Below are 27,765 nucleotides of genomic sequence, written 5' to 3'. Positions count from 1 at the left end.
ATTGAGTGAGCAAATTAAATCATGATTGGCCAGTTCCATGTGGTATGAAATGAAAGTTTTTAAACTTTTTGTTTTATTTTATTTTACGAACACTTCAGAAAAAAGCTAAATATGAAAAGTATTTCACAACAAGCTGTAAAACTGGTTTTTCATTTTGGGGAAGAGACCTAATAAGTAGTATTTAGCTAAATGCTTCAGCGGGTCCGACTGTTGAAAGTAACAAATACTGAAGCTTTCTGAAGACCTGTAAATTTAACCTTGCAATGTTGAAAAGAGCAGGTCAGCCAGCATTGAACTTGTCAACTGTAGTTACGAGATATTGTTTGTATACCAACACCTGACTCATTTGCTGGGTAATGCTTCTTAGTTTTGATCAGCCAGTCTCACACTTCACTTGCATACTGTGGCTCTGGTCTCCTTCATTTACATGATGAATTTTAAGTAATTTCCCCCAGTAACTAGTTTGTCCTCCCATCTTTTCAAAATTTATTACATAAAACCCCATCAGTGCCCCAGTATAGACATCAAACTTTTTGGAATTTCATTTAGAATCCTTGGAATTAGTTCTAAGTTTTGTACAAGAAATGAAATTCTAGGAGTATTTTAAGAACAGAATTCAGTTTTCCATGTTTATGTTTTGATCACTGATCTTGTCTGATTTGAGATTACTTACTCAAAAGCAACGTTTTATTAAGATTTAGAATTGCGCAAAATCACATTAACGCTATTAAGCCAAAATATTTTGAGTCATCTTGAAGCTTTATAAAATTATTTTTCAAAGGACATAGTGGAATGGTTTCTACTGTTCTGTTTAGGCGCAAACATTTTCTGAAACTTCCATCAACTTTTTTCCCCTGACTGCTGCTTTCTGTCATGTCAGAGGATGAAGTTTCTGCTGCTGCAGCAGAAGTACCTGGAATACCTGGAGGATGGCAAGGTCCTGGAGGCACTTCAAGTTCTACGCTGTGAATTGACGCCACTGAAATACAATACAGAGCGCATTCATGTTCTCAGTGGGTAAGGAGGCTGAGTTCTTAGACATCAGGACATGAGAGAGCTGTTATTTCCATGAAGTTCACCATAAAGTTGCAGCTCTTGAATATTTTTCCAAGATATAAGTATGTTATTATTGCCAGGGACTTATATAAAATCTGTCTGGGTCTGTTTTCATGTGTTTCAACTATTTGTTATCAAAAAAACTGTTCCTGTTAGAAGATTTACTAAATTAGTGGAAGGGGGAAGAAGTATGTATTGCCTGTGATTTGCTATTTCCAAATTGTAAGATCCTGTGGTATGGATAATAATACAATAAGCAGTCAAGTTTCCAGTGTGGATTCGATTTTTTAATGGCTGCTCACCATGTACTTAAACTCAGGTCCATACCAAGCCTTGAAGTTTTTGAAGATATTTCATATGCCCAAATTTCACATTTTTTGCATCAAAATCAATTTATCTTTAATTCTGCACATTTTTTAAGTGTCCTCAGTACTCTTTCTAGCTAATATTCTATATCATACCATATAATACTATGCATATGTTAATGGATTTTTTTAAAAAGATTTATTTGCTTTGATTGGAAAGGCAGATTTACAGAGAAAAGGAGATGTGGAACTTTCATTGGCTGATTCACGCCCCAAGTGGCCCTTTTCTTCTTGTTGTTCTTCTTATTTATTTATTTATTTATTTGAAAGAGAGGGAGAGAGACAGATTCCCATCTGTTGGTTCATTCTCCTAGTGGATGCAGTGGCAGGGGCTAGGCCAGACTGAATCTCAGAGCCTGAAACTGTCTCTTTCCAAGTGGCCAGAGCCCATGTGGGATGAAGTGTCAGAGTTCTGTGTTCAAAATAAAATTCTTTAATTTTTCTGCCTCTCTGCAGTTTCTATGCTATGCAGCCATAAAGCATCTCAGGATATTATGGTCATATCTTGCCTAAGTGTATTATCTCTACCCTTATTCCCTGTTAGTTATTTTATAAGTTGTTTACTACTTCCTTGCTTAAAAACTTGCTGGCTCTCTGGCGCACTAACAGTTTCTGCTCGATCTCGTGGGATGCCTGATTGTTTCCTACTCTCTTTGCCTTCTTTGATTACTCTCTAGTGAAACTAATATGCTTTCTGATCCTTAATTTGCCAGTCTTGAAGGCATTTGCAGTGCCCATCCGCTCCATCCTAAATGTGGTTCTCCCAGTTTTTGCAGGTGTATTTTATTTGTTTACTTCATAGTTATCTTTAAAATGCTTGTGTATTGGAAAGGTTAGTGGTTAAAAGCAGCATCTGCAGTTAGGTTGCAGCATTTCCATACTGCTGCTTTGCCTCTTCTAGGCCAGTTACATGAGATTTCTTTTACGGAGTTTCCTCAAAAGTTGAACAGTCAGGAACATGAATAGTAATGTTAGAATGTGTTCTAGAAATAGGTTAACCTATAATAAAAGGAAACGTCAAACACCCTGTCAACATGGAATTTAAGTTTATTCTAATGCAAAAACTTGAAAGCCATGCACGAGTTTTCATAGTATGCATTTTTTAACCTTTTTGAAGTCTTCTCATTTCATGTTTAGCTATTACTGTTTAACACAATGTTTTTGTAATTCTTTCCAAGTGCATCTTATATTAATGAACTAAATCCACTGTAGAAATTTCTTGAGCTATGTTAGTAAGAGCTGGATAGCTGAAATGCCAGTTATAGTCAGTGTTTTGTAACTCTTTATTCCAAAGGAAAGAGTTTGATAATTGTTGCTTTCTCTGTTTTACTTTTAGGTATTTGATGTGCAGCCATGCAGAAGACCTGCGTGCAAAAGCAGAATGGGAAGGCAAAGGGACGGCTTCCCGATCCAAACTGTTGGACAAACTTCAGAGTAGGATTCTTAATTCTTTGTTTTCTCTTAGGTTAGAAATAGATATGAGATATCAGTTGGGAGGCTTTGTTTCCAGGCAGTCTTACTAAGTGGTTGTAGGAGAGGAGGGGGAGTCTGTAAAGGAACACTGAAGCCAAAGATTTCCAAACTCTGCCTTGGAGGCTTGAGAGCTAAGAACTGGAGTCTGTTGAGGGGGCATTGATCCTAGAACAGTTTTCCTTCTATTTGTGTAATGTGGTGATGCTCCTCTGAAGATGTTAACTCTCAGAACTGTTGATGGAAAAAAATATGTAAACCACGGCTTTAAGCCGCAGATGTTTTAGAAATTATTTCAGTCGTTAAGATACAAGTTTCTTTAGGTAAATTTTTATTCCCCCCAAATTTATACCATCCAAATTGTAATGGTGGGCTCCTCTTTTGTCAGATCTTTACATATTAAAGACCTTCTTTGCTCTCGTGTGTGTTACTAATGTCCATGCCACGCCACATTCAAGAAAAAGCATATGCTATCCCATCGTTAAGATGGTGGTTAGTACATGTACACAGGCCAAGCAGCAGGATTGGACACAGGGTCAGTAGCCCAAAGGAGCACAAGTTTTTGTTGCATGTGCTTAAAAATGCAGAGTAGTAGGAGCTGAAGGTTATGGATGTCAACTGTCTGACCAGTGAACAAAGTACCGAGAGGTGCTGCCATCCTTGCAGAGCTCCTGGCTAGGTTAATACATGACCTCCCTGCCACAGTGAGGTGACCCTCACCGAACAGGAGCACATTGTTCCTAAGTCAGAAGAGGAGGTGGCTCAGAAGAAAAGATATTTCAGAAGAAGCTAAGGAATCAAATAATTTAATGACTTGGAAAAAAATTCAGCATAAAATCAGGTTAAAAGGAAAAAATATGTTCTGAAGTGTTATGCATGTTGGCATAGTAGTGCAGCACCTAAGAATCAACGAATCTTGCAGTTGGTTAATGCATATATCAAAACATCAGTTTTTCCCCGAGTTTCCATTGTGTCCTTGGCATTAGAAATGGTTTAATGAGAAATGGAAACTTGTTCTAACATTTGACTTGCTGCTTGTTTTTTATTTGATTTTTTTTAATTACTTATTCATGTATTTGAATGAAAAAATGATAGGCAGAGACAGACCTTCCATCTACTAATTCATTTCCCAAATGCCTGCAACAGGCAGAGCTGGGAACACAGAATTCCATCTGGGTCTCCCGCTTGGGTGGTAGGGACCCAAGTATGTGGACTGTCACCTGCCTTCCTGGGCTTATTATCAGGGAACTAAATCAGAAGTGGAATAACTGGGCTCAACCTAGCACTTGGGATAAGGGTGCCATATCCCAAGTGGTACCATGCCTCCCACGCTCCAGATTGCCCTTTGTTGAGTAGGGGTTTTTTTCCTTTTTTTTTTTAAATGCACATTTATTTATTTATTTATTTTAATTTGTTTTTATTGGAAAGGCGGATATGCAGAGAGGAGGAGAGTGGAAGATCCTCTGTCCGATGGTTCACTTCCCAAGTGACCACAATGGCCAGTGCTATGCCGATCCAAAGCCAGGAGCCAGGAGCTCTTCCGGGTCTCCCATGCAGGTGCAGGTCCCAAGGCTTTGGGCCATCCTTGACTGCTTTCCCAGGCCACAAGCAGGGAGTTGGATGGGAAGCAGGGCCACCTGGACTAGAACTGGCTATGATACGGAATCCCAGCACATGCAAGGCGAGGACTTGAACCACTATGCCATCGCGCTGGGCCCTCTTTTTTCTTTTTTTAAGATTTGTTAATTTTTATTTGAAAGGTAGGATTAGAGAGGAGAAACAGAGGTCATCCATCTGCTGGTTCACTCCCCAAATGGCCATAATGGCCAGAATCGAGTAGCCCAGAGCCAGGATCTTTCTTGGTCTCATGTGAGTGTGGGACCCAAATGCTCAGGGCATCTTCTGCTGGTTTCCCAGGCACATTTGCGTGGAGCTGGTTTGCAAATGGAGCAGTTTACACTTGAACCATTGGCTTGTGGAATATTGACCCCACCTCCACCAGAGACTTAGTGTGCTATGCCATAGCATTGACGCCTTTAAGATTTGTTTATTTGAAAGGCAGACATGCAAAGGAAGAGACCATTCATTGATTCACTTTTCAGATGGCCCCAGCAGCCAGGATTGGGACAAACCAAAGCCAGGAGTTTCATCTGAGTTTCACACATGGGTATCAAGGGTCCAGATACTTAGCCATCTTTGCTGCTTTCCCAGGCATGTTAGCAGGGATTCAGATTGGAAGTAGAGCCACTAGACTTAAACCTGTACCAATATCAGTTGCTGCTGGTGTAAGCAGTGGGTTTACCCACTAAGCCACAGTGCCAGTGCTAGAGACTTTTTTTGTATCTGATCTCTCTCTGCTATATGATTATCATTTGATTTTTTTTCATCATCATTTTTTCTTTTTGGTTGGAGTTTTGTTTTTTTTGTTTTCATTGTATCCCAACCTCAAGGCAGTATCATTTTAGCTACTGAGAAATATTCATAAAGCTTATGTATCACATTACCCAGAACTTCTCTATTGAAGGGGTACAGTGTTATTGGGCTGGAGGCAAGTAGGGAAAATAAGTAATTGTGTTACAGAAAGTTGACAGTTTATTATTATTTTATTTCTCTTTTTTAAAATATCTTCTATTAAAGCCTATTTACCACCATCAGTGATGCTTCCCCCACGGCGTTTACAGACTCTCCTGCGGCAGGCGGTGGAACTGCAGAGGGATCGGTGCCTATATCACAATACCAAACTTGACAACAATCTAGATTCTGTGTCTCTGCTTATAGATCATGTTTGTAGTAGGTAAGAGGAAAACTGCTTATATTCTGAAATAGAGTAACATTTTTACAAACTCAGTTGTGAAGCTTATGAATATGTTCTGTTTAGACTTTTCCCTAATATGTGGGCAGTGTTCTTAACTAAGCATTTATTCACAGGTAGAACTAAAACTGAATGTTAAGAGAAGTATACATGTTTACATAGTAAACCACAGTTTAATAAGTAAAGCTGGAGAGGGTTTTCTTTTTGTTGGCTGTAAAGTTTAGCTTCATTTTCTGACAGTTTGCTCTAAGTTACTGTAAAGAAACTTATGGTCAGGAAATAATTTAATGAAAGTTCTGCGTTTTAGTAGAAGATGGACTGTAAACCAAAAATGCTCAGGGTAACAGGTATTAATCTTCCAGGGTAAGTTGTTCTACCTACCCATGTACGTAATTTAGCATTTTAAGAATTTTGGGCTTTTCTTTTTTCTTAGTTGGTAAGAATGTTTTTAGTCTATGAAACTTTTTTTAATTAGTTGAAAAGAGAGAGCTAGACAAATGTCACATATGGTCATTTCAGTCAGGTCAGGCTGAAATCAGGAGCCAGGGTCTCCATCTGGGTGTCTTATGTGGGTGGCAGGGCCTCAAGCACTTAAGCCATCATCTGCTGCCTTTCCTGGCACATTGGTAGGAATCTGGAGTGAAAGCAGATAAGCTAGGACTCAGACCAGGCCCTGAGTTGTGAGTTGCTGATGGAAGCAGTGACTCAACATGTGCACCAAAATGCCTGTCCCTAAAGTACAGCTTTAAGATAACAAAATAAATTGTGTGATGTTTGAAACTCCAGGAAGGAAATGAGTTGGTTCTAGTGAACCAAAGATGAAGGGGAAATGGCTGAAGTGGATGTGCTCAGTTGGTTTTGCCCAAGGTCATCTGATGAAAATAGCATGAATAGGGAGGATAAAATTACAGCAGTGTGAAGGACGAGGATAACCACAAAAATTATGTATAAATGCATAACTATACTTTGATTTAAAATTTTAGGTGTGCGTAAACCACTTTGATTTGTAGTTGAGTTTTTACTCCCTTTTTAAATAAGTAATTAAGCTGTTGGCCTTAAATAAATGACTTCAAAATGTCATTTAGCTTAAAGTATAGGAGTACTGTTCGTTGCATGTCTTAAATGTTTTGTAAAGGAGTAATTAGAGATCCTTTGCTCTTATCCCTTTTTAGTCTTTAGCTCTATTCTGCATTTGATGAGAATTTTTAAGACTTTGGTTTAAATCAAATAGAGATAGTAAGGGACACGGCTAAAAAGACTGCATGGTTTTATGTTTCATGGTTCTTTAAAGAGATTTAAAGAAAATGTTCAAGCAGTGTGACCTCCCCCCATTGTTTTATATGTGGTTCATAAATTTATATATTGAAGAGTAATGACTAAACTTAATGGTTCAAGAATTATCTGTAGATTTAGAACTCACCTTTCTGTTTAGAAACTGAAATCTTGGAATATGTGATCCACATTTCATTACATGTAGAAAATATTTAGTGTAACCTTTTTCAACAGTGATGTCAGGGCTCAGGTTCCCATTCTTTCATGTGGGAAAGCACATGCTCTCCCTTGCCCTTTAGAGGAGGCCCCTAAAGCCGTTTCCTGCTATACAGTCAGAGTGTGTGCATCCTTTTTTTTTTCACTCTTCAGATTTCCATGGTACGTAGCACTTGAACAGCTAACAGCAGACCTGATGCTGGTATTGGTGTGGGGTGGCAAAGAAATGATGACTGTCACATAACAGTTAAGAAAAAAAGCCGTTAACAGGGCTGGTAATCTTAAAGATTTTTAAGTAATGACAAAAAAGTGACAGCATAAATACCACTCCAGTCATATATGTGTACAAATTTTCAGTAGACTAGATTATTTGTGCCTTATCATTTTAATTATTAGACAATCCTTTCTGAAAGGTATCTTTGCCACCCAAATTTCAAATACATTTTTTTACTCGGGCAGTTTTGGTCATTCAAATTACTGTACGTTTTATGCCTGCATATAAAGTGCTTCTCCTTTTAACTGACATTGCTATTGGTAAATTTGTAGGAAGAAGAAAAGATTTCTAAGATTGAAGCAAATTTTTTATTAGAATTTTATCCAGAGTTGTTTTTTAAAAATTGGATTTTATTGAATAACACTTGGAAAGAAAAGTGGCCTTGGAGTCGGCCATAGGTCCAGATGCTAAACTGTTACTTAGTGGGTTTATAACATCTTGTGCATTACTTACCATCAGCCTCATGAAAATTGAGATTATACTTCCTTTAATTATTAATATTTGTTTTATTTATCTGAATGCCAAGATGATAAAGACAGGGAGAACAGGAGACAGACATTCTACCTGCATCCACAGCCACAGGGCTAGGCTGGACTGCAGCCAGGAGCCAGGAAACCCATTGAGATCTTCATCTCAGCAGAGATAGAACTCAGCTACTTAATCCATCATTTGTTGCTTTCTGTCCACATTAGCAGGGAGCTAGATCACAGGCAGAACAGCCAGGTCTCAAACCAGCACTCCAGTAAGGGAGAAATTCTAATATCCCAGAAAGCAGCTTAATCCTCTACCCCACAGAGTTTTCCCCAACAGAACGTGTTTGTACATTATTGCTTTGAACGTAGATTTGAATGTTTATGCCTTATTGTCTGGATATTTTTAGGTAAGAATTTTAATATAATCCTATACGATCCAAGTAGTAGCCAGTAACTACGTAAGAGTACCCTTAAAAATGCAAAGCTATTCAAGTTAAATCAGTTTTTCTTTTTTTTTCTTTTTTTTTAAAGATTTATTTATTTGTATTGGAAAGCAAGATATACAGAGAGGAGGAGAGAGACAGATATGAAGCATCTTCCATATGTTGATTCAGTCCTCAAGTGGTTACAATGGTCAGAGCTGAGCCAATTCGAAGCCAGGAGCCTGGAGCCTCTTCCGGGTCTCCCACGTGGATGCAGGGTCCCAAAGCTTTGGGCCGTCCTCGACTGCTTTCCTAGGCCACAAGCAGGGAGCTGGATGGGAAGCCAAAGCCTGAGACAAGAACTGGCACCCAAGTAAATGTTCAGTGGAGTTATTCATTCTCACGTCAACTTCTTATTCTTTATTTGGGTAATATTACTCAAAAATTCTGGGCTTTGGGGCCCAGTGTGGTAGCCTAGCAGTTAAAGCACACACTGGGATCCTATATGGGTGCCAGTTATAATCCCAGTGACCCCGCTTCCCATCCAGCTCCCTGCTTATGGCCTGGGAAAGCAGTCAAGGATTGCCTAAAGCTTTGGGACCCTGCACCCATGAGGGAGACCTGGAAGAGCTCCAGGCTTTGGATGAGCACAGTTCCAGCCGTGGAAGTTACTTAGGGAGTGAATCAGTGGATGGAAGATCTTCCTGTCTGTCTCTCCTTTTCTCTATATATCTGAATTTGCAATCAAAATAAATAAATCTTGGAGAAAAAAAAACCCTTTCTAGCCTAGGTACTACTATTACTACTAATACTAAGCTGCCATTTATGAAGTCAAGCTCCATGTGCATGCGTCACACTCATGGTCTCAGCCTCTCATTTCAATTTTGTAGAAGATCAGATGTGCTTATTTTATTGTTGGAAAAAATTGAAATTTAGAGAGGTGAAATAAAGATTACAGAAGTACAGCTCTAGTACATGACTGAGTCAGAATTTAAGGCCTAAAAGTAAGCATTATGGTACAATAGGTAAAGCCACCACCTGCAGGGGCTGGCGCAATAGCATAGTGGTTAAAGTCCTCGCCTTGTACGCACCAGGATCCCATATGGGCGCCGGTTCTAATCCCAGCAGCTCCACTTCCCATCCAACTCCCTGCTTGTGGCCTGGGGAAGCAGTTGAGGGCGGCCCAAAGCTTTGGGACCTTGCACCCACGTGAGAGACCCAAAAGAGCTCCTGGCTCCTGGCTTCGGATTGGCTCAGCTCCGGCCGTTGCGGCCACTTCGGGAGTGAACCATCAGACAGAAGATCTTCTCTCTCTTTCATCTCTGTATATGCGCCTTTCCAATAAAAATAAATAAATCTTTAAAAAAAAAAAAAAAGGCAGCACCAGCATCCCCTGTGTTGGCTGCTTCAAGTCCCAGCTGCTGTACTTCTAATCCAGCTTCCTGCTAATTAACCTGAGAAAGCAGCAGCAGAGGGCCAGGGCAAGTACTTGGGCTTTGCACCACGTGGAGACCTGGAAGAAGACCTTGGCTTCAGCCTTATGCTTTGGGGGATGATCCAGCAGATAGAAGATCTCTCTGTCTCTAACTTTACCTTTCAAATAAACAAATCTTAAAACAAACAAAAAAATGTAAGGCCAGATCTGTCTGACTCTGCTTTTATTTTTAGCTTTTACTGTTAAAGTACGAAAGCTGCTGCCTTGCAGCGCACTTCTGTCGCCTTCCACAGTGTCAGCAAGAACATACACGGCTTCTGTATTTCAGGGATTTATGTAGTGGATTTTATATAAATAAAAATATAATGTTATCAATTCTAATACAATTAGCTGATGCCATCCAATTTAAACATATAAACATGAAGCCCTGATTATTAATTGTCTGTGGAAATGTATTTGATCATGCCTTTTTTTTTTAAGATTTTTTTTTTTATTACAAAATCAGATATACAGAGAGGAGGAAGGACAGAGAGGAAGATCTTTCGTCTGATGATTCACTCCCCAAGTGAGCACAATGGCCGGTACTGCTGTGCCTATCTGAAGCCAGGAACCAGGAACCTCTTCCAGGTCTCCCATGCTGGTGCAGGGTCCCAAAGCCTTGGGCTGTCCTCGACTGTTTTCCCAGGCCACAAGCAGGGCGCTGAATAGAAAGTGGAGCTGCCAGGATTAGAACCGGCGCCCATATGGGATCCCGGGGCATTCAAGGCGAGGATCTTAGCCGCTAGGCCACGCCGCTGGGCCTGATCATGTCATTTTTTAAGGTCTTATTAATGTTGGAAAGGCATAGGTAGAGGTAGCTATTTTTTTAGATATATTTATTTTTATTGGAAAGGCCAAATTTACAGAGAGGAGGAGAAACAGAAAAATCTTCTGTCTGCTGATTCACTCCCCAAGTGGCCACAACAGCCAAAGCTGAGCTGTTCTAGGAGCCAGGAACTTTTTCCAGGTCTGTTACTTGGGTGCAGGGTCCCAAGGCTTTGGGCCATCCTCAACTGCTTTCCCAGGCACAAGCAGGGAGCTGGGTGGGAAGTGGAGCAGATGGAACACAGACCAGCATCCACGTGGGATCCCTGTACATGTAAGGTGATGATTTAGCCGCAGAGCCATTGCACCAGGCCCAACAGTAAATTCTAAGTTGAAGCAGATTTTAGATTACTAACAGCCCCTGGTTACCTTAAGTAAAAAATTTCTAATGTTAGAATGTCACCTTTTTCAATGTACCAGTAAAAACTTTATTCTGAAGATTTGTAAGTGCTTTTGATCTTAACATTTGTGATATAATCTCCTAAATAATTATTTGTGGTCTTCTTTGTAGGAGGCAATTCCCATGTTATACTCAGCAGATACTTACGGAGCATTGTAATGAAGTATGGTTCTGTAAATTCTCTAATGATGGCACTAAACTAGCAACAGGCTCAAAAGACACAACTGTTATCATATGGCAAGTTGATCCGGTATGTACTCCACTGTTAATGTTGAGATTGCAAAGAGATAATTTTAAATCTAATTGATTAGTAGTGCATATTTTAAAAGTACTTGTATGTAAATAGCCTATTTTTTCTAGAGTGGGGGAGGTTTGTGGCCTCTAAGTTTCTCTTTGTTATAGAGATAACATAGAGATGGATATCAAAGTTGCTGAGTATGGATCATGTGCTGGTGATTGTACTAAATCTGTGCGTGCTGTGTCTGTCCTGAGATACTGACATGTCCTGTTTTCAGATGAGGAAACTGAAATCAAAATTAAATTCCTGGGCTCTCAAAGTTAGTAAATGGCAAATAAAATTTCTTTTCCAAATCACTGCTATTTTTTAAGGATGTATTTATTTTACTTCAACGTCAGAGTGACAAAGAGTGGAAACGGTAGAGAAAGAGCATTTTCATCTTCTGGATCCCTCCCCAAGTGTTTATAACAGCCAGAGTTAGTCTGATTCAAAACCCAAGAGTTTCAGGACTTCGTTGTGGGTATAGAGACCAATGCACTGGGCCCGCCTCTGCTGCTTTCCCAGGCCATCAGCAGGAAGCTAGATCGGAAGTGAGGTGGCCAGATCTTGAACCAATGACCATGTGGGAAGCCAGCATCACAGGTGGAGAATTAGCATGTTATGCCACCATGCTGGCCCCAAACCCACTGGTATTACTGTCTGTGTCAAGGTATGTCTTTCGTAGTATTTGATTTTCAGAGTAATAAAATGCCTGTTCTAAAAAGTGAGAAAAGACTTACTCTGTTTTCTAAAAGTATTCATTATCTTGTGTAATTTTTTTAATTCACTTATTTGAGAGAAGAAAATAGAAAGCTCCAATTCTCTGATTCACTCCTCAAGTACCTACAGTGGCCAGGCTGAAGCTATGAGTCAGGAGCTTAGTCCATGCTACCACATGGAAGGCAGAAACCCAGTTACTTGAGCCGTACCTGTGCCTCCCCGTGTCTGCATTAGCAGGAACCTGGGGTCCAAAGCCAGAGGTAGGTGTCAAATGCAAGCACTCTAATATGGGATATCAGTGTCATTAGGCCAAGGGCCCAGCCCCCGTTCTGTTTATAACTACATGACTACATATGAGTAGATATTAGTATGTTTTATCTTTTGTCTCTGTAAAATTGGTTTATTTCCTGGAAAGAAAGGGAAGAGACAGAGAAAGCAATCTTCCATCTGCTAGTTTTCCACAAATGGCCACAGCTGGGTCAGGGCCAGAGGCTTGTTTTATGTAGGGTTGCATCTTTGTTTTGGTAACACTATATCTGCAAAACAAACAAGAAAGATTGTCTACATTTTTATTCTGCAGTTATTTATAAGGTATCTGAAAGGGAAGGCAACAATATAAAAAAAACACTGCTTTTTAATATTTTTTCTTAATATCATTGTCTCACACTCTTAGTTAGCATTTAGTAAGCACCCACTGTGTGCCAGTTTTTGGCTCCACACAGACTGAGTACATAAGAATACACTGTAAAATTGTTCTATAATGAATGCTGCAGGAGCATACAGAAAAGGTCATTCTGGAACTGAAAAGCTCAGGAAGTAAGACAGTACATCTTAGGTGAAACAAAGAAATAAAGAACTATTAAAACTAGTTAAGAGTTGCCTTTGGCTAAATTAGAGTGTGCCTTGTCACTTGTATGGTCTGGGAAAGAGTTGGTGTTGAACTGAGATGATGCTAACAAACTAAGCAATAGATAGCCCAGCGAACTTTTGTGTACCTTGTTGAGGATTAGACAGTTTTTTGTTTTTAATTATTTGAAAGGCAGAGTCCACGGAGGAGGAAAGACCCATTCATCTGCTGGTTTTCTCCCGAAGCATCTGCAGAAGCCAGGTCAAAGCCAGGCGTGCTGTCTGGGTGTTACTGAGGTCTTCCTAAGGGTTGCAAGTCTTTGGGCCGTCTTCAACTACTTTCCCAAGCGTGTTAGTAGGAAGCTGCATCGGACACTGCACTCTAAATACAGAAGATTTAAAGAGCATGTTTTTAGATAGCTAAAATGATCTGGGACAGTATTATTTTTGCTTCCAGCATTGTTTTATGTACATGAAGCAGTTTTTGAGTTAATATTTTTAAAGGGATTTGTTATCACTTAAGCAAATCGTTGTTATCCTAGAACATTAATATGAACAAAAATTTGATCCTAGAAGATTTTGAGCTAGTCAGAAAAATGTAACTTGTCCAGTTAGTAAATAATACAGATGACTTGGCCCTAATGCTGCTGATAGGATCCATGTACCTCATGTCTGTCCCATCCCAAGAAAGAATTGGATATAATTGCAGTGTTAACTTTTGCTTTGTTAATATAGATTTAGAAATAGCTAATTTGTTAATAATAAAAGTAGAGCTCCATGGAGAAACAAACCAATAATGCATAATCATTGCTCGGAAAAATTTCAGCCTATTTTTCTTTTCTTAAAATTTATTTTTATTTGAAAGGCAAAATTATAGAGGAAGACAGGGAGAGAGAGAACTCTTCCATCTGCTAGTTCATTCCCCAGATAGCTACAGTGGCCAGAGCTGGGCTGATTCAAAACCAGGAGTTTCTTCCAGGTTTCCCATACAGACTCATAGGCCAAAGGACTTTGAACTATCCTCCACTGCTTTCCCAGTCCATAAGCAGAAGGCTAGATTAGAAGTGGAGCAGCCATGACTCAAGCTGGCACCAATATGGTATGCCAGCACACAGATGACCTGCCGCCTTTTTTTTTTTTTTTTTTTTTAAGATCTATTGTTGATTTCAATGGCATAGTTAGAGAGATTCCATTTGCCTATTCACTATCCAAATGACCACCATGGCCAGGTCTGAGCTAGGCTGAAGCCAGGAGCTTGATCCCTGTCTCCCCACTACTAGAGCCATCTTTTCATTTCCCAACTATGTCAGGAGGTGGATTAGAAGTGGAGCAGCTGGGCTTGGGATTGCGGCTCTGAGAGTGTTAGCGTCGGTACCACAGGCAGTGTCTAACCTGCTGGGCCACAGTACTAGCCCCTGGCCAACCTAATTTTACCAGACGAGTTGCAGATCAGTTCCTAATGGCTTATGGGCCATTGCTGTAATCACCACCTCCAAGGCTCAGGTAAACTCAGTGTATCTTCACACTAACTAAAATCTGACTGTTTCTATTTCTAGATTCTCTGCTCTTCTACTTCTTTTTTTTTTTTTTTGAAAGATTTATTTTCATTATTTTTTTATTGGAAAGGCGGATATACAGAGAGGAGAGACAGAGAGGAAGATCTTCCGTCCGATGATTCACTCCCCAAGTGAGCGCAACGGGTCGATACTATGCCGATCCGAAGCCAGGAGCCTCTTCTGGGTCTCCCACGCGGGTGCAGGTTCCCAAAGCTTTGGGCCGTCCTCGACTGCTTTCCCAGGCCACAGGCAGGGAGCTGGAAGGGAAGTGGGGCTGCCGGGATTAGAACCGGCGCCCATATGGGATCCCGGGCATGCAAGGCGAGGACCTTTAACCACTTGCGCCACCGCGCCGGGCCCTGCTCTTCTACTTCTTAAGATTTAATTGTTTTTATTGGAATGGAGGATGTATGGAGAGAAGAAACTGAAAGATCTTCTGTTTACTGGTTCACTCCCCAAATGGCCACAGCGGGCACAGCTGAACTGATCAGGAGGCAGAAGCTAGAAGCTTCTTTCAAGTCTCCCACATGGGTGCAGGGTCCCAAGTACTTATACCATCCTCCACTGCTCTCCAAGGCATATTAGTAGAGACATGGATCAGATCTGGAACAGCTGAGAGAGACAAACTAGTACCTGTACAGGATGTTGCCACTGCATGGTGGAGGATTAGCTGACTGTGCCACTGCCAGTCCCAGCTCTACCTTAATTTTTTTCAAAATTGTTTATTTGCTTGAAAGGCAGTTAGAGGAGGGAGAGAAGTCTTCCATCTTTTGGTTTGCTCCCAGAATGGCCTCAGCAGCCAGGACTGCCATGAGCCAGGAACTGCATCTGTACCTCCTATGTGGGTGTAAGCACCCAAGTTCTTGGGGTAGTCTTCCTTTGCTTTTAAAGATTTGTTTTTATTGGAAAGGCAGACCCACAGAAAGGAGGACGGACAGACAGAAAGATTCTGTCTGCTAATCTACCCCACAAGTGGCTGCAAGGCCAGAACTGAGCCAGTCTGAAGCCAGAAGCCAGGGGCTTCCTTTGGGCTATCCACAACTGCTTTCCCAGACCACAAGCAGGAAACAAGAAGGGAAGTGGAGCAGCCGGGACACAATCTGCAAACTGTATGGGCTCCTGGCGCTTGAAGATGGAAGACTAACATGTTGAGGCAAAGTTTCTGCCTCTAAAATTTAGTTCTTTAGCTTAGAATAAACAAGTCAGTTCTTCAAGCCTTGGTCTATTAGCACTATGTCCTTTGCCCTCTATATTTTTGCCTTTGTAAGCTAAGAGTGCCAAGCTTAAAATTAGACAATCCTTATTCACTTCTAACTCTATTTTGAACAGGCAGATTTCTGACTCTTCTGATCTTCTATTTCCTTCCTTATAATGTGAGATAAAAGGCAATACTGAGCTCTTAGCTTTTTGAGTGTTAAATGGGATATTTTTATGTGCCATTGATTAATACTAAGTGTTCACTTTGGTGATGGGAACATAAAATAGTACAGTCTCTTGAAAATAATTTGGTAGTTTCTCAAAACATTAAGCATAGTTATTATATGACTCTGGAATTTCACCCCTGTGTGTGTGTGTTTTTTTAAGATAAATAAAAGCATGTCCCCCTCAAAAAAACATCTTGCAGGATGTGTACAAGGTAGCAGTAATCCAGGCATTCATCAGCTGAACTACCAGGCATCTTGAGGGCAACATGGTGGGTAGGCTAATCCACCTGTGGCACTGGTATCTTCTATGGGTGCTGGTTCTAGTTCTCACTGCTCCATTTTCGACTTAGTTCTCTGCTTATGGTCTGGGAAAGCAACAAGATGGTGCAAGTCCTTGGGTCCCTGCGCCCTTGTGGCAGAACCAGAGGAAGCTCCTGGCTTCTGGCATTTGATTGGCTCAGCTCCCATTGTTGTAGCCATTTGGGTAGTGAACCAGCAGAAGGAAGATCTCTTCTCTCTCTGTAACATCTTTCACTTAAATTCTTTTTAAAAAATCTTTAAAAAGAAAACTGCTGGGCATCTGTGAAGTAGAATACTATTTAGCAATAAAAGTGACTGAAATCGTTGATGATTTCTCCATTGAAGATGAACCTTGCCTTGTGTTAAGTGAAAGAAGCCAATTACAAGACTCCACATCATGTATCTTTCCATTTCTATGAAATGGTTGCCAGATGCCACCGGGAAGTGAGCATGACTGCTGATGGGTATGGGATTTCTTTGGGGTTGATAAAGATGGTCTGAAATTAGATGTGATGATGGTTGCACAACACTGACAATACTCTGATAACATAAGTTGCACACTTTTCAAGGATGGAGTTTCTGGTAAGTCACAGTTCAATCAAAGCTTTAAAAAGTAAAAGTTAGCTCTTAATTATGCCTATTTTTTATTTCCTTGTCAGCTTGTTAAGGGTGATTTCTGTGTCACCTTTATAATTCCATATGGTACCCAGTGTATATGTAATATTTCTAGTAATGTTACAGTGTGATTGAGTCTGCGAAGAAAGCTTTTCCCGACTTGCTTGAGAGGACAGTTGGCATGAAAACATCCAGATTACTATGTTATCAGAGTACTTTTTTTACAGCTATTTAAGTTCTTGCGCCAGAAGACAATGATTTTTAGGGATGGGAGTAAACAGTGATCTGTTTTTCTTCCTAGGATACCCACCTGCTAAAATTGCTTAAAACATTAGAAGGACATGCTTATGGCGTTTCTTATATTGCGTGGAGTCCAGATGACAACTATCTTGTTGCTTGTGGCCCTGATGACTGCTCTGAGCTTTGGCTTTGGAATGTACAAGTGAGCGAGTTCCATCCTTGGTTTAGCCTTTATGTGACAAATGTCAAACTGTGTATATTTGTTGCAACTCTTTTCTTGGTTTGAAGAACAGAATCATTCAACCCATATTACCATAATGTATGACTTATAAAACATAATTCCTAAGGTGCAATCAAGTGTTTAGATTTATAAGTTATTCTGAATAATAGTTTTTTTGTCCAATGGGTTTTATACTATTTACTGTGGTACTTCTGGAACCATTTTACAACTCATGGTTCTACAGCATACACAGAACTACCTTTGCAGTATATAAAATATGAGCATTAAATCCAGTTTCTCTCACATCTTCTTACATGTATTTAATATTCTGAATTCATTTAATGAAGCTAAATGATTTTAGTACTTAATATTTTAATGACCTTACTTTTTTTTTTTTTTCCATTAAAAAGTCAGAGGAGGAGAGACAGAGAGGAAGATCTTCCATCCGATGGTTCAATCCCCAAGCGGCCACAGCAGCCAGTGCTGCGCCAATCCAGAACCAGGAGCCAGGAGCTTCTTCCAGGTCTCCTACATGAGTGCAGGGTCCCAAGGCTTTGGTCCGTCCTCAACTGCTTTCCCAGGCCACAAGCAGGGAGCTGGATGGGAAGTGGAGCTGCCGGGACTAGAACTGGTGCCCATATGGGATTCCGTGCATTCAAGGCGAGGACTTCAGCCACGTCGCCATGCTGCTGGGCCCACCTTTACTATTTCTAAATTAAAAATTGAACTTTATCCAGAGTCCCATTTTAGAAAACCTCGGAATAGATTGTTGTATTAAAGATTTTATTTATTTGAAAGGCAGAATTAAAAACAGAGTGATATTTGCATCTGCTGCTTCATTGCCTAGATGGCTGCAATGGAATGGACAATCCCATGCCCAGGTGGGGAGCCAGGAATTGTTTTGTCTCCTGTGTGTAGCAGGGGCCCAGAAATTTGGGCCGTTTTGTACTATTCCTGGATTGGAAGTGGAGCAGCTGTGAATCAAACTGATGCCTTTGTGAGATGCCAAGTCTCGGGTGGTGGCTTAACCCTCTGTGCCACAATGCTGGCCCATGTAAGACTAGATTTTCTCACTGCTCAACATATCCATGTAGCAGTCCCAGCTTTTAAAAAAATTTTTAAATACTAAGAAAAGTTGAGTGTCAGCACACAATGACTCAATTGGCTAATCCTGTGCCTTAAAGCGCTGACATCCCATATGGGCAGCAGCTCCACTTCCCATCCAGCTCCCTGCTTGTGGCCTGGGAAAGCAGTCGAGGATGGCCCAGAGCTTGGGGACCCTTGACCCATGTGGGAGACCTGGAAGAATCTCCTGGCTCCTGGTTTTGGATCAGCTCAACTCTGGCCATTGTGGCCATTTGGGGAATAAACCAATGGATGGAAGATCTTTGTCTCTGTTTCTCTGTAAATTTGTCTTTCCAATAAAAATAAATGAAAAAATTATACTGATCAGAGTTATATATATGATTACTTCCTGAGATTAAATAGTTACTGATATTTTATGTTCATATGCATGCATAGATAAGTACAGACATGCATATAAGCATGTACATATGCAGAAAGCCATATCTAAAACATTTGAAAGTAGAAGTATATTTTGCTTCCTAATACTTACATATCTCCCTAAAATGAGACGCTATGTATTCAAACTGTATTAGCTTTGAATACCTAAAGATCTTAACTAAAATTCTGTGGTTGCTAATGTTGTTTTTTTAAAAAAATCTCCAATTGTCCCCAAAATATCTTCCCAGCAATTTTTTGAAAACAGTGTTTGCGAGATCAGTGTTGTATTTGTGATTGGTTTCAGGGAGTTGGCAAAACAGAGTAAACCGTTTTCTGTCAGTAAAACAAAGTTTGAAATGATTTAACCTAACAGACAAAAGAATTACTTCTTCATTAAAATTTTCATTTTGTCTTCATAGGAAGGAAGGAAGTGTATACTAATTCTGTGATACAGTCTTTAAATTTTAATGCCTATTTTGTGTTCCTTGGAGTCAATTTTAAGTTTCTGGACAAACTGTGTTTTTGTGTGACTGTTTTCCTCAGTGTGCTTTGTCTGCTGAGACTTGCTGTACATGGATGATTTTCTCATGAGGTGTGAATGATTCCTAGGTGTTTGGAGTAGGTTCTAGTAATCTGACAGCCGTACATACGCGGTGTCCTTAGCGTGACAGGAAAGACCGATTCTGACTTTAAAATGCTATGTGTTAGCATTTTTGTGAATTAAAATTCTCAGGGTCTACCTATTGCATGTGTATGTGTGCTTGTAAACTTTTAAGTATTTATAACAAGTAATCCCCAAAAGTATTTAGGTTAGAGTAGTTAGCAGTCTGGGGGAATAATTTAAGATTGTTAAACTCTTTTTCAGGTTAAGGGAGATAATCTGATTTTCTGCTTTTGTGCCCTCTTTGCTTTTATTACTTGGCCCCATTGCCTAATCATAAAACCTTTGTTTTCATTCTTTTATTTTTACTTTTGATTACCCATTTCTCACAGGAAAATTATGCCCATGTACTTTTTATTATACCAAGGGCAGCTATTTCTCTCAGATCCTGTTTCTAATTCCTGAACAAAATGGAATCAAGACTAGAGTAAATGGTATGTGTATACCTTCTAAGTTGAATGACTTAGAAATGTAACAGGAGGATATCTGAGGGTTAGAACCACTAAATATTCTTGCTCATTTGGAGATAATGTAGAAGAGCTAGGTTCAGCAGCACACAGATCTTTCTTACTGAAATATAGTCAATGTTAGAAAAAAATCCATTTTATTACTTCCCATTTCCCTAATGTGTTCTGCCTTTCTGTAGCATTTTTAGATTTATTTATTCATATGAAATAAAGAGAAAAAGAAAGATACACCAATCTTTGATTCACTGGCTCACTCCCCAAATGCTCATGACAGCTGGGCTTGTGCCAGGCAAAAATCAAGAACCTATAAATTTGGGTCTCCCCTGTGAGTAGGGAGGTGCACAAGTGCTTGGCTACCATCTGCTGCTTCCCAGGGGACTGAAGGAGAAGCAGAGTAGTTGCAGACTTAAACCAGCACTCTGATAACAAGATGTGGCTCTCCCAAGTGGCAATTGAATGGCTGCACTGGAATGGTTCCCCATTCTGTATTTTGGTAGAAAATTTAAAATAAATTCCATTGCTCTTCACCTAGCTTAAGGGCATAATTTTATTACCCATTAATCCAGTTTTAGAATAATATATATAAAACTTTGGGCTGAGATATGGAATCTCAGAAGAAATGGGTATGTAGCCTTAGGCTTTATCATCGTGCTTGGGACAAACTATATGTTCATCAGCTGTAGCTCATGTAACAGGAGGGACTTGTTTGAAGCTACATTCTAATATCTACTCTTTAGATACCTGTGCTGGGCATTGTTCAACTCCTGGGTTTTCTTTCAAGTCTTAATTTCTCATCTGAGTGCTGTAGTCATTTTTGTAAGGCCACTTGAAACAGTTGATATATCTGATTAGGAAACAACTAACCAAAATATTTGGATATTCGAGTTACTAGTTCTTTGTTGTCTTTTGTTAAAATAAGCCCTTTCATGAATTATTTAAAGGTCTTATCCATTGTTTTATTTCCTTATAGACGGGAGAATTAAGGACAAAAATGAGCCAGTCTCATGAGGACAGCTTAACAAGTGTAGCTTGGAACCCAGATGGGAAACGTTTTGTGACTGGAGGCCAGCGAGGCCAGTTCTATCAGTGTGTAAGTATCCACTGCCCCTTCCCAGCATGTGCTTGTTCCAAAGCACATTTAAGTGTTAGTTTTGTTTTATTTATTTATTTTTTAAAAGATTTATTTATTTATTGAAAAGTCAGACACAGAGGAGAAGAGACAGAAAGATCTTCCCTCTGATGATTCACTCCCCAAGTGAGCGCAACAGCCAATGCTACGCCGATCCAAAAAGGATGGGAAATGGAGCTGCCAGGATTAGAACCAGCGCCCATATGGGATCCTGGCGCATTCAAGGCGAGGACTTTAGCTGCTAGGCCATGCCACAAGGCCCAGTTTTGTTTTATTTAATAAAATCATTTATCTAGAAATTTTGATAAAATGCACTGTATCAGTACCTCCTCTGCTATCCTGCTAAATAAGTTTTGTTGCATGTAGTGTTCTTTTAAGATTTATTTATTTTTTATTACAAAGTCAGATATACAGAGAGGAAGATCTTCCATCCAATGATTCACTCCCCAAGTGGCTGCAATGGCTGGTACTGCACCGATCCAAAGCCGGGAACCAGGAACTTCTTCTGGGCATCCCACACGGGTGCAGGGTCCCAAGGCTTTGGGCCGTCTTACTGCTTTCCCAGGCCACAAACAGGTTGCTGAATGGGAAGTGGAGCTGCCAGGATTAGAACTGCCGCCTGTATGGGATCCTGGTGCGTTCAAGGCGAGGACTTTAGCCACTAGGCCATGCTGCCAGACCCTGTTTCTTTCATTTAAAAGAAAAATATATCATTTCAAATGTTTATACACAGTATAGGCCTTGAGTTGAGAAAACAATTTGTTTTAGTCTTTTTAATATCCTAATTCATTGGAATGGAAAAAAATAGTGTTTAATTCTGTTGGAGATTTTTTTGTATTTTTGTAACCCAAAGGATGCTGAATTTCTCGAGCAAACAGCCTTAAATAACTGAAGAATAGAAGTGGTGATACTTGGGCCTGGCACAGTAGCCTAGCGGCTAAAGTCCTTGGCTTGAACGTGCTGGAATCCCAAGGCTCCTGGCTTCGGATCAGCACAACTCCAGCCTTTACAGTCGCTTGGAGAGTGAATCAACAGATGGAAGGTCTTCCTCTCCATCTTTCCTCCTCTCTGTGCATCTGACTTTCCAATTATTAAAAAAAAAAATCCTAAAAAAGAAGAAAGGCAGTGATAATTGCTTCCGGAGAGCTTTTCAGTGTTTGAGTTTTATTTTGATTAGTAGCTGCTGTTTTTGTTTTGGATGGTTTGAATGCTAAAAATAAGTAATGGCTAAGTAAGCAGGCTGTGGTATAGGCACCTCATCTTTACTATCCTGTGTATATTCTGTGTCCTATATCTTTGCCTCAGCAGGGTTCTAATACGCCCTTCCAGATGAGTTATAATCATTTTATGTAGCTTAAAGATAATTTACTGTAAGGATTTCTAATGTAATCATTATGAACCACCAGTTTTATTAACCTTGTTTGAAACTCATGGAATTCAATGTCTTACCATGGAAGCACAGTTTGTGTTTTTTAAGATCTGTTTATTTTATTTGAAAGAAAGTCTCAGAGGGAGAGACAGAAAGAGAAATCTTCATGCACTGGTTCACTCCCCAGGCAGCTACAACAGCTGGAGCTGGGTTGATTCAAACCAAGAACTTCTTCAGGTCTCCCACGTGGGTGCAGTCGCCCAAGGCACTGGGCCAGCCTCCTCTGTCCTGGCGGAGTTTTGGGGGAGCTGGAGTGAAAGTGGAGCAGCTAGAATACTGGCCAGCACATATGTGGGATCCTGGCACTGCCAGCACATGATAAGCTTGTTATATCACCACCCTAGCCCCGGCTGTTTATTTTGAATCCTGTGGAAACGAGACCATGTGCATTTCTGCTCATTTTCTGCCCTGTGCAGTTTTTAACTTTCTGGATATAGAATTTCACAGTTCTCTAATCTGTAACCTGGGAATGGTGATCCCTCTCAGAGCTTTGAGATAGTGACTTTAAGAACCTAAGTCCGTACATGGCTCTTTTTTTCTTGAATACATTTCAGTCCACAGTTGGGGAACCCAAGAATAGGGAATGCTTCAGTTATTTTCTAATAAAAATGAAACTTTACATGGAACTTAAAGATTATTTCTTTATGATTGCCTTACTTACACATGATCATCTAGTGAAGGGAGAAGAGAGCTTTTAATACAGCTGAACCTGAATTCAAATTCTTGCAGTTAAGAATACTTATGGAACAATTATGTTCCAGGGTGGTTTGTTTTAAAAAGAATCTTTGTGGGCCCAGCATGATAGCGTAGCGGCTGAAGTTCTCACCTCTAATGCACCTGGATCCCATATGGATGCCAGTTCTAATCCCGGGAGCCCCACTTCCCATCCAGCTCCCTGCTTGTGGCCTGGGAGACCTGGAAGAGCTCCTGTCTCCTAGCTTCAGATTGGCTTAGTTGTAGATGTTGCGGCCACCTAGGTAGTGAATCGTCAGATGGAAGATCATCTTCTCTGTCTCTCCTCCTCTCTATATCTGCCTTTCCAATAAAAATAAATAAATCTTTTTTAAAAAAAAGATTCTTTGTGTTTTGGGCTTTCTGAACCATGTGTATTATGAAGTTAACAGTGTCTTCTTGCTCAGGATTTAGATGGTAATCTCCTCGACTCCTGGGAAGGAGTGAGAGTGCAATGCCTTTGGTGCTTGAGTGACGGGAAGACTGTTCTGGCATCAGATACGCACCAGCGAATTCGAGGATACAACTTTGAGGACCTTACAGATAGGAACATGTAATTACTTTTCTGTTTTTGTTATACAACAATTATCTGATTTATATACTAGAATGTATAGTAGTGATTTTTAAAGATACATTCATTTTTACTGTGGGTTTTTGTTGTTGTTTGTTTTGTTTTTATTATCCATTATACAACTTTGTAGGCTTAGTGATTCCCCCCTTCCCTGCCTCTTCTCGCCTGCTCATTGTCCCATGTATTTTACAATCAGTAGTCTTTCATCTGGGACTCTCAAGTGCTTAGGGCATCTACTGCCGTCCCAGGCACATTAGCAGGGAGAGGGATTGCAAGTGGAACCACCAAGACTCAAACTGATAGCCATATAGAATAATGACATTGTAGCCAGCAGGTTAATCCACTGTGCCTCATTGCCATCCCATTTGATCATTTCAGTTTGTGGACTCTTACTGTATTGCTTCTGACAAATTATTTTCTGCTTACAGAGTACAAGAAGATCATCCTATTATGTCTTTCACTATTTCAAAAAACGGCCGGTTAGCTTTGTTAAATGTAGCAACTCAGGTATGTTAATAATACAATTCTCAGAAAATTTTACCTTAGCAGAAATTTTAATTCTAATTTCTTAGAATTCATATTAACACATATTAAAGTTCTTTAACTTGAAACAGAACATATGCTTATGTTCTCTTTTCCCTGCAGGGAGTTCATTTATGGGATTTGCAAGACAGAGTTTTAGTGAGAAAGTATCAAGGTGTTACACAAGGGTTTTATACAATTCACTCATGTTTTGGAGGCCATAATGAAGACTTCATCGCCAGTGGCAGTGAAGGTAAATAATATTGTTGGGTTTAAAGTTCTATAATTTTTTTTTCTCAACACAAGTAATTATATCTTTATAAATCCTAGAATTCCAGATATTAAAATTCTTGTGCATTATTTATCCAACACATTGATCGTTCTGCTTTTTTCAGGGAGGAAAGAAATGGCTTGAGCTCTCATTATTACATTCTGTATTCTGATCCCATAAAGATGTATTTGACTCTTGGCTCAAATCAAGATCTAGTCAGATCATCATGCTTTCATGTGTCCTGCATATTGCTTAAGAGGTTATTCAGAATTAGTATAGACTTTTTTTAAAAAATCAGATTTAGTTAGGATGTTATATAATTGTGTCTATGTATTTTTTTCTCTTACATTCCTTCCCCACCACCACCCCCTAAAATTTATTACATAGGGAAGAGATCAGGTCCCATCCTGACGCATTGCTCAGGTAGCCAGAGTGGTAAAACTGGGAGCCTGTTTGGGGTTTTTGTTCTGTTTTGTTTTGTTTTGTTTTTTGGGTTACTTCTTTGAAAGGGTGACAGTGTGAGTGTCGAGAAGAAAGGCAGAGGTTGAGATTGTTTGTCTGCCATTCACTCTGCAAATCCCTGCAGGAGTTGGGGCTGGATGAATCAGGTTGAAACCTGGAGCCAAGAACTCCAATTACGTCTCCCGTGTTGGTAACAGGAAGCCCAGCATCTGGGTATGCATCTGCTGCAACACCTTAGTAAGGACCTGGATCCGAAGCAGAGTAACCCTGACACTCACAGAGGCATTCCAGTCCAGGATATGGATAGCCCGAGCTGTGGTCTCATTTCTCTGCCATGCCTGCCCCTCAAAATCTGTTTTAGTCCAGGTCTGTTTAGTGGATAGCAGGAGTCCAATTAGCTGAGTCATTAGTAAGCCTCCCAGGGTCTGCATTAGCAGGAAGCTAGAATCTATTAAGTATAAATAAGTAATTGTTTCCTGTCCCTACCTTGATTAAAAAAAATTCATCTCAATGAATAAGAGGATCTTAAAGGGTTTTTCCTTTAAGAATGAAGTTTGTTTTAAAATTGTTACCAAAGACATTTAACAATTTTATTTTAACATCAAGCATAGCAATTTGTATATTCTCTTTCCTCAAAAAAGAAAAAAAGTATGTCAGACAGAATTGTTGGGAGGAGAGAAGAGTGATTCACTGTGGATTCATTCTTTTCCAACCAAATGCTTTTTTCCTGTGTGTTCATGTCTCCAAGCTTGCTCACTGATTTCTAAGTGACTTTTTCTGTGGACTGTGTGAAGTCTTGTACTTGCTTTTTAGTTCCTCCTAGTTCTAAGAACTCTCTCCCCATGCTCTATTCAGTCTGCTTCTGGTGGGTATTTTCCCTCTGGGTTACATTCAGAATATCCCATGGTTCTAAAAAAAAATGTGGCTACCATTATTCCTCTTGGTGCCACCCTTTCCTCTTAAGGCCAGACTAAGAAATAAATGTGATATATCCTGCTTAGGCCTAAAAGCCAAAATGAGGCATGAATTAGAGATTTTTTTCTGAGGCTTACTCAAGTTATGTAGGATGGTTCTAAAAATGCTATGAACACCATAAGATGTGCTGACTCGCTGTCCCAAGATGATCACATTAGTGCATTTGCAGTTTATTTGCAATATATTTCAAGAACTCTCCAAATTTCCAAATAAAATAGAGCAACTTAGAAAACTTTCCCCAAAACATTGTAGCATTGCAGACTTCGCATTGTGCTGGCAATAGATAGGAAAATTGCAGAGTCTGTATGTATTCTTCCGACACGCACAGCCAGCAGAGCTTGATCATCAAGCATATCATTCTAACCGTGACTACTTCAGATCATGTTTTTGCTGCTGCTTCAGAAATATCCTTCTAACATGTGCTTACAAAAGCATTTTCCTTGAAATAAAGGCATATTCAGTTCACTCACACATTTAATATCTACAGTCTATAGATGTGTTTAGTTCAGGCTCTTTTTTTTTTTTCATTCTATGCATCTTTTTAGGAAGCATAAAGTTATTTCTTCAGTTAGCTCCTTCTGCCTTTTATGACAAAAGTTTTGAAACCAGGGCACATTGTCCAGTCTCCTCAGTGTGTCCAACAACGTCTGAGGGTTGACTGTATTGAGGACCCGCTCACAGCTTTCCAGAGTACCCTGGGGTCCAACCTGATGCTTCACAACCCTCTCCTGTACTTAGTTGAGCTTTCACAGCTGTTTGATCTGTCTGGAAAACACTTCATACACAAACTTACTTAATTTTTGTAACAGGATGAGGGAAGTATTTTCACATTTGGATGAAGAGGTTGCAAAGAATGAGTATATTTGCCTTTAAAAGAACACACTGATGTTGGGAAGTCTGGTTCCAAAAATTCCCCCGAGTCCTCTGAGCCATTGCTTTGGATAGTTTGGTTGGGGTTTTAAAGATTAGTTTATAATAAGCAAGTCTGTAGGGGATTTTGAGTTTTTCACTTCAAATGATTATGAATAGTTCTCTAAGGCCATATTTTGGTGCAGATGTGAGACTGTCCAGATTTGCTAGTAAGCTGTTGAGCAGGGCTGCCTGTATTTCAATGTCAGCTTCACTGTCAACTAGCTGATAAAGTACTTGTTGCCTCCTAGCTTAAAAGCACCTAATAAAAGTTTAGCTGTGCTATTGCTTTTTTTGGCATTTGAAAGGCTACTTTTTTGTCAGCCTTGTATTTCCTTAGAATATATCATCTGCATACTGGATTTGTTTACCTTCAAAGATGTTGGGTTGTTTATTATTCATGTATGTATTGACAAAATAACATGGATAAAAATTTTTGGTGATTTGGTAAGACCTGAATTTTTTTTTTTTAAAGTTCATTCAAATAGCTTTCCATAAGCTAATTTGTTTTTTTGTTTTTGTTTTTTATGTGTGTGTGTGTGTGTGTTTTAAAGATTTATTTATTTATTTATTGGAAAGTCAGATATACAGAGAGGAGGAGAGACAGAGAGGAAGATCTTCTGTTCGATGATTCACTCCCCAAGTGAGCGCAACTGCTGGAGCTGAGCCAGTCTGAAGCCAGGAGCCTCCTCCAGGTCTCCCATGTGGGTGCAGGGTCCCAAAGCTTTGGGCGGTCCTGGACTGCTTTCCCAGGCCACAGGCAGGGAGCTGGATGGGAAGTAGAGCAGCTGGGACTAGAACCGGTGCCATTCAAAGCAAGGACTTCAGCCACTAGGCCACGCCGCCGGGCCCTCCATAAGCTAATTTGTTAAATTTA

The 27,765-nt window shown here is 40.0% G+C and overlaps 1 protein-coding gene across 2 annotated transcripts in view; it reads left to right on the top strand.

The window, feature by feature from the left end:
* The window catches only part of WDR26 (WD repeat domain 26), a 41,245-nt gene that overhangs the window by 6,487 nt on the left and 6,993 nt on the right, over positions 1–27,765 (top strand). For both annotated transcript variants that reach the window (XM_040985758.1, XM_040985757.1), the window contains exons 4-12: positions 881–1,017; positions 2,758–2,855; positions 5,529–5,685; positions 11,171–11,309; positions 17,099–17,239; positions 20,859–20,978; positions 23,586–23,731; positions 24,178–24,256; positions 24,395–24,524. In XM_040985758.1, the coding sequence (XP_040841692.1) occupies positions 881–1,017; positions 2,758–2,855; positions 5,529–5,685; positions 11,171–11,309; positions 17,099–17,239; positions 20,859–20,978; positions 23,586–23,731; positions 24,178–24,256; positions 24,395–24,524 (1,147 nt within the window). The remainder of the gene's footprint in view (positions 1–880; positions 1,018–2,757; positions 2,856–5,528; positions 5,686–11,170; positions 11,310–17,098; positions 17,240–20,858; positions 20,979–23,585; positions 23,732–24,177; positions 24,257–24,394; positions 24,525–27,765) is intronic.

Source organism: Ochotona curzoniae, unplaced genomic scaffold (assembly GCF_017591425.1).
Source record: "Ochotona curzoniae isolate NIBS_2020 unplaced genomic scaffold, NIBS_Ocur_1.0 contig_430, whole genome shotgun sequence".
Classification (NCBI taxonomy): Eukaryota; Metazoa; Chordata; class Mammalia; order Lagomorpha; family Ochotonidae; genus Ochotona; species Ochotona curzoniae.
The sequence above is the reverse complement of the archived record's forward strand: the minus strand, read 5'-3'. Positions and strand labels throughout refer to the sequence as shown.